The sequence below is a fragment of the Hyposmocoma kahamanoa genome, unplaced genomic scaffold (genome assembly GCF_003589595.1).
Source record: "Hyposmocoma kahamanoa isolate Upper Pololo Valley unplaced genomic scaffold, ASM358959v1 81, whole genome shotgun sequence".
NCBI lineage: Eukaryota > Metazoa > Arthropoda > Insecta > Lepidoptera > Cosmopterigidae > Hyposmocoma > Hyposmocoma kahamanoa.
In genome coordinates, this window is record NW_020654080.1 from 11,068,396 (window position 1) to 11,082,394 (window position 13,999).

Consider the following 13,999-nt stretch of genomic DNA (forward strand, 5'->3'; position numbering starts at 1 on the left):
ACAACATAAAATATATAGGTAGGTGTTTTTCAAGGTTCCATCTTATACGGTTTTGCAAACCAGTAATTCAACCAGAAAAATATCTTACTAAATATTAGAAATTTTACAGCAATATCAAATACGCTGATAATGAAACTCGTATAGAAACTGCACTGTGCTTAATATGTGGAACTTCTAATGACACAAGCAACTTATTGTTTGCAGGTATCTATCTGAAGGCTTCCAGGTGATTGTAGAGAAGTCAAAAGAATCAAAATGCTCTCTAAAAGATATACAGTTGCGTTTTTTGTGCCCTGATGACCTGGAAGAGGTAATGAAAGTTAAAAACTCTGCTTACCGGTTTGTATGCATTAAAAAGAATCGTTATTATTAAATGCTGATAAATGTAACTAAAATAACTAGATTTCATGTAATAAAATATTGTCAATATCTAAGATTGTTGTGTACTTGTGCATATTAACTGGAATGCAAAAAAGATTTGATATGTTGTGATATCACTATAATACATAGTCTTAACTGAAATTCAAACTCCATATGTTTTTATTTCCTGACTATGTAAACAAATTACACTTGCAATTGTTGTTTCATAGATTGTAAAATGTTTTAGGTGAAATCTTTATGCAGAGATTGGTTCCCAATAGAATATCCACAATCGTGGTATGAAGACATCACATCATCTAACAGATTTTTTGCCCTGGCAGCTGTGTACAAAACACAGATCATAGGTCTTATTGTAGCTGAGATTAAACCCTACTTAAAACTAAACGCTGAAGACAGAGGAATACTATCAGGATGGTTTGCATCAAAGGACACTCTTGTAGCATATATACTCTCTTTAGGTAAGTTACATTCTTGTACAGTCACATGCCCATAGCAAAATTCTGAAATTTTCTCAGAAATTATGCATGGATACCTTTAAAACATTATGTGAGAACCACATCAGCAAATGTTTAATTGGTAAAGATCACAATTTTTTTTTAAATTTTTCTTTGTAGTCTTTTAATGTAATTATAATATTAAAATTGTGCCAGACAACCACTCTAATTACCTGGTCTCAAACTAGGGAATTCCCTGTACTACGAGTACCAACACAATTCACTCCGGGGCACTACCCAGAACACCCAGACCAGACCAGAGCTATTTTAGAAAAAAATCATTAGCAAAATTAATTTTAAGTTGAATCTGACCCAGAACCACATAGTTTCAACTCTCATAGTGCAAACTTGGGCCATCGAGGTCGTAAAACTACTTTTTTGTGATATACCAAGTGACAGGACAAACAAGTCGTATATCTGGTTGTAAGCCTATGTCCATAGCTGTTACAGCTCCACTCAGTGTTTTCAATTGCAAAAGGTCTGAGGGGCACTGCCACTAAGCCCGTCACACTGACATAATGCCTGTAATTTCACCAGCACCCTTACCCTTCAAACCGGAATGCAATAATGCTCATACTACCGTTGGGCAGCAGAAATAGGTAAGGTGACAGTACTTCCCTGGACGAACTCTTCTACAAGGAGCTCTACTGCTACTACATTATCTTTATATTCAAACCAAGGGCCTGAAAGCAGTATAAGAATCTGTGACTGATTTCCACAGTAAGAAAAATTTTACTGAAATTTACATGGTGCATGGTGTATTGAACATTGTGTAAATTGATACAAAGGCTATACGGAAAGTAATTGCGAATGTACGTTCTTACTGCGCTGTTTATTAAATTTGACCAACTTCGTTACTCCCGATTTTTTCGTCCCATACAATGAAATGAAACGGAGTCGATTAGCACTAAAAAAAAGTTTGATCAATTTTATGAACAACTCAGGATTGGCCAAAAAGTTGACTATGCCAAAATTGTTTTCATAAAAAAAGACTTAATGGTTCCTAAGAAAGTTTCCTTGTATCTTCTATGGTTTTGGACTTCCCCATACTGTCCTGTTTAAAAAAACACTCTGTATCTTTCAATAATAAGTTAAAGTTGCAACTCGTTGAACTCGGTGGCCCAACGATTTGTATTGTGGGCGCTGATGAAGAGGTCCCGGGTGCGATTCCCGGTAGGATCAATTTGGGATTTTTTTCTTTCTAATCTGACTATGGTCTGGATGCTCCGGGTGACCCCTGAGTGAATTGCGTTGCTCTGGCATTCATAATGCAGGGAATAATTGTATATTGGCACAGATTACTTAATAGTTACTACCTAACAGATACATCACTCTCATGCAAAATCGAAAATACCTACGCTATAATAGCCTACCAAATCTGAATAATGACACTAGGCCCTCACTACTACGAGGAAAAAGGAACCTAAACACGCGCTCAGAGAAGTGGAAATAACGTTGCCAGCCGTGTGCAGACTGCTCATAAATGAAAGATTTGTATGAGAGCTTGCGCCGACGTTTCCTTTACTTCAAAGTAATTTTTTTCCTGATTGAGTTAAACCTATAGTCAGTATTTAAGAAAATGATGTCCGTAAACTACAAGTCTGTTTATTAATACAGTTTGTATTTGCATTGTCACTATAGTTACTCATTCATTAGATTTGTCATGGAGTTGGACAAACTCACCGGGATTATGCGTTGTGCGCGCTTTGGTTAACAACATTCGAGCCAAACTATTAGTGCAGAATAAGCTCATCACAAGTTGGGCTCGCGAAATAATTGTATCTACGTATGTATTTTCGTTTTTGACGTAGAAACGTTTTTCTAATGCTATGACTTATCGTTGATAATAAATGTTTTAGATAAAAGTAGAAAGTCAGTGTTTTCAAGATAAAAAAATTAAATATTGCAACATAAAACCTTTAACCTATAAAACCTCGCAATTCTGAAGTAGAATTCGATTTACAACAAAAATTTTCTCAACTCTCTGTCTGCTGCCGCGGGAAAAGGAGATTTTTTATTTTTTTAAATTTGTTGCTAATAATCCGGACTTTCTTCAAAATGTCAGGCTTTTCGTCCGGATTATTTTTTTGAAATTTCGGAATGGTAACCCTAGTTATGGGTAACATGAACGTACGTTAACGAACTGGAATATTATAATGTCATGGCATCGTTTACCACTTCTCATCCATTTGACGGAGATATATTTATTGAAAAAAATTTTTTTTATATGTTCCTGTCAGGCGTAACTCGCGCGTACAGGCGGTCAGGCGTGGCGACGATGCTGTTAGACGTGCTAATCAATCACCTGGCGGGGCCGATGCCGCTGCCGCCCCACGAACACCGAGTCAAGGCCATATTCCTTCACGTGCTCACCACCAACACTGAGGCTATACTCTTCTATGAGCAGAGAAGGTAAGTGTTGGCCCTAACTTTGTTCCAGTACATTTTTTATTTAATTGAAAGTGACGTCGTGATGGCCTAAACCCTCTCCTTAGCGAAACGTATAAATGAGTTGACGGCGATCATGATGACGTCATTGTTTCCGTGCAAATTTGATAAAACTTTTTTTATATGCACTGTCAAGATCACATCCACCTACACTTTGGACTGTTCTTAACGCAAATGGCATAGAATTGAAATTCATTTACGGGGCAATGTATACACTTCTAGAATAACATTCCAGTTGTTAATCAAAATTTCCCATTTACGAGGTTTAAAACTATAATCAAATAAAAACTTTAAAGGTTATTACTATTATACAGCTTATGCGTATTTGGATGATAAAAGGTTGTCTTGATCTATCATAGTTGAAATAAATATAGTAGTAAATGATAAATATATACGACCAGTTTCTTGCTCATTCTTCTCAGGGGATTCTACCTTGCGAATGAGTTGTAGAGTTTAATTAATGTGAGGATTTCAAGTGTAATTTACTTACCAATGAAATAAACGTTGTTTATTTGAGTTTGGGTTTGAATTTAAGTACAGCCGGTTCCGAGTAGTTCAGTGTGAAGAAAGGTCCTAAACAAACTTAATCATTAACCTGTGGTCCCCAAAATTAATTAATTAAATTAATTTTGGTCCTATTTAAATTTGAAGAAAGTATTCCACCTCTAAGGGTGGCAAACTAGGAGATAAATAACTTTAGAGGTCGGTTTTTTCAGTATTAGACCTCAACTGAGGTGCCCTCTTTCTAATTATCGTGTCGTATCGAGTTATCGTGTACATACAAAAAAACATACAGTCGAATTGAGAATCTCCTCCTTTTTTAAAGTTGGTTTATAAAGGTGAATAGTTTCATGGCGAAAGATCACTCAATCCTTAAGTTCAATTGTCTTCGTGTACATACGAGATGGTTCAGAGCTGTATGTAGTCAGTTGCTTATTTACAATACTTTTAAAAAAGGAATTTCTGCTCTTAAATTTTACTTACTGTACAGGTTTTAATTGATTTGGAATGTTTAACGTTATCAGAAATGCGATTAAATCATGAAATATTCGCATTGTTTTCAGAATTATCAAGGCAACAATGCTTACTACCTTATTTTGCAATATTATCGATGGCATAGATAGTACATATTATGAGTCTATATGTCCGACCAATTGTTTTTATCAACCTACTCGAAAACTGTTGATAAGATATTTGATAACGCTCTTTCATATCGATAACTACGAAATTATGGTTAATTTTCTGTCATGTAGTTTATATTGTACTAACTGAATTTTATGTAAAAACCGACAAGACAGATTTCAGCCCATCGTTTTAAAATTTGCTTGGCAAGCTTCTGTGTTTATTTTATTGAATATCACTACGTGTACTACAATGATATTCATATATTTTTTGGGAAAATACGAGCTACAAAACTTGGTCTGTATCGTACGAATTCCAAATAAAGAACTCAGTTACATTAGCGGCTCTAATTGAAGATTGCTGTCAAAATAGAGAAAACTTTATATAGAAGAAAGGTCTGCTTTTCTTACAGTTACCGTTTCTCTATTTGCACCATCTATCAAGGATGCAAAAGAGGCATTTTTAAATAACAAGATAATTATTATTGTTTTTTATAAATTTGCGGTTTCTTTATTAATAGTTTTGTATAAATAATATAATAATAATATGTTAATTCCAGTCAGTCTCGCTAACAAGTTGAGGCGGTTGAATTTCTGTGGCGTGTCGTTTCCAACAGAAATGCAGAAAGCAGTCTGACCCCGGCCGTCTGTACCATTACCGGGGGAATGTTGCCTCTCCCATTAAAACAATCAAAATTAGTCTTTTAGATCATGGGAGAGGTGAAAGTCTAAAATAGATAGATATCTATAAATTGCGTGCGGTCAAGATTTCAACTGCAAACGTCGCTTATCGTAGTGCTAGAACCAAGAGCAACCATTTTTCTTTGTTTTTCGATTTTTGCGTCAATAATAATAGCAAATTGTTATTGATACAAATTACCGAAAAACCTAAGAACTCGATATACGGCCGGTTTTTATATTTGATCCTGAATCTAGGATTGTTTTCTATCCAGATTTTATTCGATCCATCGATCGCTGCCGGATCTGTATTTCAATATGTCTATCTTAGCTCTAGCGCCCTTATGGCAGAGAAGACAACAAAAGAAAATTGGGAAATACATTTGCCCGGAATTGGATTGCGTATATTGTTACATTTTAACAGTGAAGTATATAATCATAATAAGAATAGTTGGTCTATATACACTACTGAGCACAGACCTCCTCTCACAATAAGAGGGCTTGGACTGCAGTTCAATACGAATTGGGTACACGCATTAAATTGCTTTACATATGTGTGCAGATTTCCCCACGATGTTTTCTTACCATGAGCCTTCATCGAGAAGCTGATGGTAAATTTAAAATATCGACTACTATACGTATATACTACGACTCTATGCTCGAGGGTGGGCAAATCTATCAGGTTACCAGGGGTTCACTGATTTCGCTGACTTCAGTCAAGTATATAACAGAGAATATTTTATTCATTCTTTCCAGGTTCCGCCTGCACTCATTCCTCCCTTACTACTATTCAATAAAAGGCAGATGTAAGGATGGTTTCACCTACGTGTATTATGTGAACGGGGGCCACGCGCCGTGGGGTCTTTACGACTACGTAAAATACGTCGCTAGAGCGGCGCTACGTGGAGGCGGACTCTATCCCTGGTTGTGGCGAAAACTACGCACGGCACTCACCATTGCATGGCACAGGTAGTCCCGTACCATTCTGTAGTTTTAATATTTAATGGCTACAGACTATGACATCTTCCTTTATTACGGTGTTTGTACATTATTTATATTACATACGGATATTTCAAGAAGAACAAACCCGCTACTGGAAATATACGTATGAATGTCGTAAACTAGCTTCGTGTCAGAGTGTCAGAAACAAGGTCCTTTGTCTATGGCAAAAGGGTAACACTGGTGCGGAAATAAGTAATTAACACGAAAAAAAACCAGAATTCGTAATCAGAATCAGGAATTAAATAGGAATTAAGTGAAACTTTTTAGATTTACAGAGCTGTATGTCAGTGGTTTCCGGAAAATACACCATTTATGATATAACGAATATATAATAAATAAGCTATTCATTTGGAATTCCTAAATTCCAATTATTTGTAACAAAACAATTTTTTTTTTAAAAAGCGTAATTTGTAGCACCTGGCTTGTTCCCATATAAAACATCTATGCAAAAATATTTATGACGCAATGTGACTTAGTTATTTGACAATATATATATAAGCTTGCAACGGTCCCGAATTCATTCCCGAGATTCGGCACCACAAACAAATCACTACTTATTATCTATTATTTCACTATACATAGGAACTGACGTCATACAAACACGCTTTCCCCATAAATAGCCCAAAAGGAAAACTGTAACACCGCGAAATAAGAAACAATGTCGAAATAATGTCTGTAGGAAATTGTATAATCAGTAAACGTTCATAACGTTCATTTTACTATAACATTGTAATGGACAAGAATAATTGCTACTTGACCCTGGAGCCATTAACAATTCTTGTTATGTAAAGGTACAGAGGTATATAAAGGTACACAACACGTCTGCAATCGTCTCTTTATAAATTTCAACATGCATCTGAAAAAACAGATCAGTCAGTCTTAAATACTATGCTGTTTAGAGAGGAAGTTTGCGAGTTTATGATGATTATGACCGCTGAAAATATTTTTTTTTTTCAGATCTAAATTGCGTGTATTTGTTTTTTGGGATCTGTGGCGGAAGAGTGTGTGGAGGGCCCGAAACATTGGTTTATTTGAAATAACAGATATACACGATTTAGATCCGAAAAAATACAGTTGTATTTCCAATGTGTTACAATCGCGAAAACCTAAGAACTCGATTATAACGCCATTTTTGACGTTTTGTCTTTCGGATGACAGTTAACATCGACAATTAATTGGCATTGGTCACCGCATAGAAGAGTCAATAATAATCGATTACAGTATTATTTTACAGATTTTCTGAAATTCAAGCTTCGGAGTCTTGCAAGGTTTACTGAGGCAAGTGTATATAATATTTATTAAAAATCTCTTGGTAAAACGTTACTTCAAATATTAACCTTGCATCTTTAATTGTTAAATGGTGATAACAAAAAAAAAATAAATTACGGATAATATCATTTGAAAACCAGTTAACTGATTATTATTTAGGAGATAACAGTACAACTATGCCAATATTGGGAATTATTTGTTCCATTGATTCTATTATTATTATTGAAATAAATATAATATAATAAATTTAAGAGAACAACAGCGTCGAAAATGTTCCCGTAGTTCTATAATAGGACAAGACTACTTTTTTAAATTAAAAATAAGTGCGCATTTGACCTCCATTTTACCTGATGGAAAGTGACAATGAGGTCGACGATAGAGCAACCACACCTAAATAATGCCTTGAATAGGCCCAAGTTATACCGTTCAGGGAATAAGTGGGAATACTCAATGGAACGAGTAAGAACGAAGCGATTATTTCAGTGTCATTACGATGTTCTGAAAACGATTAACAACGTGTACAAATATGTCATCAAGAAAAACGTCCAATACTTTCAGATATACAATGTCACGGCAATAACGGATTGGTAATTAATTTTGTAACCATGGCATAATGAACTTTGTGTCTATTGTGTAACGTACAAACTAAATACGAGCCAAACAGTTCGCGCGTTTTCCGGATATTTTTTGCGCAATCCCGGGAATTCCCGCAGCTCCCGTGTCGTATCTAGTTTGTACGTTAAACAATTGATATAAAGGTCATTATACTCTGTACAATTTCGTTACAAAAATTCGCGTCCGTTTCGTTGTAAATGGAGCCTAACCGAATAGTTATAATATCAATATAATAAACTGTTTGGGACAAATTTTTAATTACAGTAACAAACTTATGAGCGACAAAATTATATTTAAGGTCAAATGATGTAGGTCAATAATGCAATCGTCAATTATTGTAAAACTCGTCGAACTCCGTAACTTGCACCTTGAAAATAGTAATATACGAGGTCGTTCGTATCAAAACGATACGACGTTAAGGTAGGTGTGAGGAGACTTGGGAACGCCTCAGGGAGGACTACCCTCAAGCTGACCCGCTTCGTAGACGGTGGCCGGATAGACGAAGGAGGCGGTTCACCCACCTTCTTCACCCGCCATAGGGGGACACCCGTACCACCAAAGGGTGTGAAATTTTGGAATAAGTGAACGTACAAAAGCTGAGTTGTCAAGTCGATTGTTCCTCGCTTCGATTAGCTAAGAAAGGCATTTCATTATCGACCTCAGATGTGATCCGGGTCACAGCAGATCAAAAATTTCGCGTTACCGCTACCGCGGGCACTCGGTGACTGCGTGAGGTCATGATATGAACAAGGTGAATGCAGCCAGTGTTCTTTTATCAAAGTTAGTTGACATCCTCGCCTTGTAATGTAATAATAACTGCTGATTAACTGAGACTGATATCCAGAAGAATTTAAATGCTTTGCCTAGCCATGACCGGGCTTTGGACCCCCTAATGACCGCTGTTTATTTGGTTGTTTGCCTTTTATTGATTTACACGAAATGTTGACTCTACTCTGACTGTGACTTTGGGCAGTATTCTTTGTTATAATCACAAATTAACATATCAATTTGTATTAGAGTGTATTTGGTACATTAATTTATTCATAATATTTTGGCATATTTGGGGTATTCTAAATACTCAAAAAATATTTAGTCTTGCAAATAGTATATACGTTGTTTTTAAAAGTTCATTTACACTAATTTAAATACATATTGATTTGCATGGATACTAACTCGTTGTATTTAAGTTATCTTTATGAAGTCCCCGTAAGTTTTAAAATGTTTTTAATTTTTTACGCATAAACAGACCACTAAAAGTTTCTCCATTTACTGCGATTTCAGAAATTCCCACATAAGTTAATGGTGCAGTGACCGCGACAGAATGTAAGAATTACTTTTTATTTATTTTTGTAAGTACGACGTGCACTTAAGGGTGGCACAACTTCAAGTTTTTATACAATTAACAATGACAATTGAACATATGCAATGTGAGATCGAACAATATAATTTTTTACTAATGCAATTAAGTCATAACACATTTAAGTTTTTTTTTGTTTAATCAATGCAATTCTTCCATCTCGCATTGCTATTGGCTACAAAACTGACAAAGTTATTTGTGATAATTTTTATTATACTCGAAGCTTTAAAACTAAAATTAATGTATATTGTCATTTCTTAGGCAGGGAAACGCCACTGATGCAAGTATGATTTGTAATTTTATAACTTGGCAAGTTAGCAGAGAGTGTGCCCCAAAAATCATTATTAATGTTTAAAAGCGTAATATAAAATTTGTGTAAGAGGATGGAGATGCGTTTTGATATGATACTTGTATATAAAAGCGTAATACAAACTCGTGTTCATCGTTGTATTGAACCATATGCAGGGTTAAGAGTAGAGAATATTCAAGTGTGAAAGTTTGAAAAAAACTAAATAATCGATTTCTCATCGTTTTGGATCATTCAGATAGTTTGATTTTGACCATCGAATTTACAGACATATTGCACTTTTATTATTTAGATTACAAGCATAGTCTGTCCCTTGAATATTATCCACTATTAACTTGACATCTGTATATTATGTGACATACAGTGTACAGCGCAGTTTTTGTTAAATTCGGCCAAGCTGAAAATATGTGTTGTATAATTAAAGTAAGAGACAAAACAAAGGCATTAAGAGCTACATAAATATATCGTACGGGTCACGGTAAATTTGTTGCTGTATCGAAAATAAGACAAACGCAAATACTTAAAATAGCATAACCAAGATGACACTACTTGCACTAGAACTGAATTCAAAGAATTTTGATGTTAATTTTTGACATTAATGAGCAAAAATATGGTTCCTGTAATACAAAGACACTGTCTTTTTTTATAAGCGTTGTCTAACATACTACCGCGTGTTCAAATGAATCATTACTAGTCGTATTGAATAGAGGAGAAATTGACTCAACTCTTTGTGATTCTATAAATCTAAACGCATTAATAATTAATAAGTCATAATAAACATTTAAAAAATAATAAGATCTAAGCGCATGAAGCGTAAAGATTCTATTGGATGGTTAGACCAATATGACCTGACTTATATCAACACATATCGGATGCAACAAAAAAGTCCGATTACATTTCTGATGATAGCATGCATGATACAAGCAACTCCGACTAAAAAAATATTGAGATATTTCTTGATTGCATGTATAAGAAAGTGTGTGGTCAGTGAAATTTATAAATTTATTTTTACTAAATTTGTTTCTTATCGTACCGCCTAACAAACCGCCAGGTGATTTGTTTTGGAATCTTTTTGTCGCACCCTGTATGGCCACCGTGGTATGCATCGTCACTTGTTCAATACTACAGTCAAAATTTTTACCACGGCCTATAGTTAGGTTATTGTGCCATGATTACTGCCAAGAATTATAAGATGTAAGGTGCCTGTGTGTTCAGATATAAGTATGTAGCCAGTGGATAAATAACGATATTTTATTCAACTTTATCACTTATCTTACGAAGTCATTGTAGTCTGAACAAATTTCTTTTTATATGTATATGTATTTTATTAAGATTTAATTTTCGTTTCACGCAAACGCTAATACTAAACTTAATTGAAGTTCGCGATGATCTCTGGCTGACAGAATGTTATAATTTAGAACTTAGAACTGTTTCATTAATCGGCGCCTGTAGACTACTTTATAGTTTTAGACGCCATGTATTTGTAACAGTATATTTACGAAGAGCTGTCAAGAACTAGCAGTGTGTACTGAACTTAAATTAGTTTAGTTTGAGTTTTCGCGATTTGCCTCCCGTTTGTTGCTAATACGTAATATTCGTTAGGGCACTTCGAACCCGGTTATTAATTTTGAGCACTAACTATATACACTTGTAGTGGTGCACATAATTGTTACTCATTATAAACCAAAGTATATTGATGTTTTGTCATTATGTTACTTGTACTACATGTGTTATTTTATATAAAGTATTAGTTAAATTATTTGTTAGTTGTAGGAAATTTCTAATTAATCTATAAGTATTATTTTTATTTTGGAACACTAAATTTGTTTGTTTCTAGTTCGTGAATTTGAAATTAAGTAATTTGTGATATTTTATGGTATTGCAAACAATTTTTCAATGTTCACATTTGCTTTGAATTGTGTATTAGCCCGTGTTTGTAAATTCGTTAATATTTTGGATCACCTTTTATCACGCTAATTCGTTCCTAATGTTAAATGTAAATTTACGTTATATTTCTACACTTATAAATAATGGAAAGAATTTAGCTTCCAAATAAATATCATTGTTGACTACTATTTAATATTTCTATTATTGTTTAAACATCACTTAAACGAACACTTTGTGTTAGTATTATGATATGATAGTATATTGTCGAACAGTTGTGGTAATAAAACCATCCATAACAATTTCAGAAAATCTTTTAATTTTAATAATTGCTTTCTTTTTTCATCAACTATGCTGTACAAACTATATCGCTTAACATAGAATTAGCAATTAATAATTGCACGTAAAAAAACTTAACAAATAGGTATCTTCAACTTTTCGATTGGAATGAACGATTATTACATTTAAGTATGTAATATATAATATTTTTTTACAATATTTGTAAACCTACGAAATGAAAATCGTCTATTCAACAAGCAGTCACAATCGCCCAATGATATGTTAAAATTATTTAAAAATTTGAATAATGTTATTGCGTTCTAAGTATTTGACGAATAGGGTCGCGTGGCAGACGAGTGTAGAGCCGCTATAGGCGCAATGATCGCTACAGGCTACAAAACAACTTGCAGCGGTAACGATCTGGCAAACGATTGGCAGTGACTACACTCTACGTGACTAAATTGCTTCTCTCTGATGCACCGCCCTTGTGGTTCTGTCCCTTGTAGTCTTTTAATCGAATCGGCGACGACTCGCTGCCTGAATCGCCCTGCAACATTTAGAAATATTATGTTGTAGTGTAGACACTTAACTGCCTCAGTAACCGAACGGTTACCATACTGGACTGCCACGCAGAGGTCCTGAGTTCGCTTCCAGGGCCGTGAGAAATATTTGTATAGCCTAACATTTATTTCTCTCGTGAGTTTGGGTGTAATTTGTGGTTGTCTACGTGTGTGTCCATGGCACCCGCGACTCAGGGTTTCCCTAGTGCGGGGGCCATGAGCGTGTATGCGTTATTATTATTATAGACAATACTATTCCTATTTTCAGGATATTTATTGTGAAGTCAGACCCAAAATAAATGTTTTGGTGTATACGAATAGAACTTGTTTAGGGCCCGAAACGCGATTTACTAAATTTCGCTAGGTAAAAAAATCGGGAAGTTCCGCATAATTTTCATATTCTACTACTTTCATCTGACGGAAAATCAGTCGCAATCGATTGTTATTAGAGATATTTTATTTCAATGAAATTTTCTCTCCCGTATTCTGTAATAAATGCATCAACTATAGTGCGCGCGGAACTAGCTGGCCGCGCCTTAGGTATGTGAGCGGTGGGACGGGGAGGCGGGGGCACTTGATGTCATTACTCAGAATACTCAGTTCGGCGCCGGACTTCGCGGCGGCAACACACGTTGACAGTTCTGGCTAGTTTAGACAAAACGCACAAGAGATTGCAATGTCAAGATGAGTCCGCCGATAAAAAGACAATCTAAGGAAATAATATTTAAAGTGCATACGTTTTTTAAAAAACGGAAAGCCGATGTCAATAGTTTAGAATATAAAACTGATGCGAATATTCATAAATTAGTGGCAGAAGCAACCGGGATATCAGAACGAAGTGTAAGGAGAGTGATTGCTCAAAGTAAAACATCCTTGCAAAATACAGGGGAAGCAAAATTTAGTTCTCCACGAAGGCCAAAAGAGATAAAAAAGAAAATACAAGTTGATGATTTTGATTTAGGAGTGATAAGAAGAAAAATAAATCAGTTTTATACGGTACAGAAAACAAATCCAAGTCTACGAAAACTAAATGCTGTGTTAAAAGAGGATAATATTTTAGATTGCGGATTAACTTATTTAAGAGAACTTTTGCACAAACTGGGATATTCATTTAAAAAATGTAAATCGAAGAGATCCCTTTTATTAGAGAGACCAAACATTGTTGAATGGCGAGTGAAATATTTGGGGGCCATAAGAAAATTCAGAGAAGACAAACGAAATATATTCTTTTTGGACGAAACTTACGTTAACCAAAGTCATAATGTCCAAAAATGTTGGCAATCTTCGTCGGAGCCTGGTGTTTATGCAGATATAGGCAAAGGAAGGCGTTTAATAATAGTTCACGCTGGTAGTCGGAACGGGTTAGTTGACGATGCTCTGCTAATTTTTAAATCAGATTCAAAAACAAGAGACTATCATGGAGACATGAACTCTACAAATTTTTACAACTGGGTTGATCGAAAGTTAATACCTAAACTTCCACCTAACTCAGTCATAGTTATGGACAATGCAGCTTACCACTGTGTGCAAGTTGAGAAGAAACCGACTATGTCCTGTATGAAAATTAATATGCAGAATTGGTTGCAAAATCATAACGTGCCCTT

At 35.0% G+C, this 13,999-nt stretch overlaps 2 protein-coding genes across 4 annotated transcripts in view; one reads left to right on the forward strand and one right to left on the reverse strand.

Moving 5' to 3' along the window:
• Positions 1–10,525, forward strand: part of LOC113234116 (N-alpha-acetyltransferase 60) — a 21,586-nt gene extending 11,061 nt beyond the window's left edge. The window contains exons 2-6 of the mRNA XM_026469375.1: positions 205–310; positions 608–839; positions 3,116–3,287; positions 5,879–6,091; positions 9,290–10,525. Of these exons, the coding sequence (XP_026325160.1) occupies positions 205–310; positions 608–839; positions 3,116–3,287; positions 5,879–6,091; positions 9,290–9,308 (742 nt within the window). The 3' untranslated portion in view covers positions 9,309–10,525. The remainder of the gene's footprint in view (positions 1–204; positions 311–607; positions 840–3,115; positions 3,288–5,878; positions 6,092–9,289) is intronic.
• Positions 10,526–11,948: 1,423 nt separating this feature from the next.
• The window catches only part of LOC113234107 (potassium voltage-gated channel protein Shab), a 74,407-nt gene continuing 72,356 nt past the window's right edge, over positions 11,949–13,999 (reverse strand). For 2 of the 3 annotated variants that reach the window (XM_026469362.1, XM_026469361.1), the window contains one exon: positions 11,949–12,382. In XM_026469362.1, coding sequence (XP_026325147.1) covers positions 12,284–12,382 — 99 coding nt within the window. In that variant the 3' untranslated portion in view covers positions 11,949–12,283. The remainder of the gene's footprint in view (positions 12,383–13,999) is intronic. The other variant, XM_026469360.1, reaches the window with a different exon arrangement.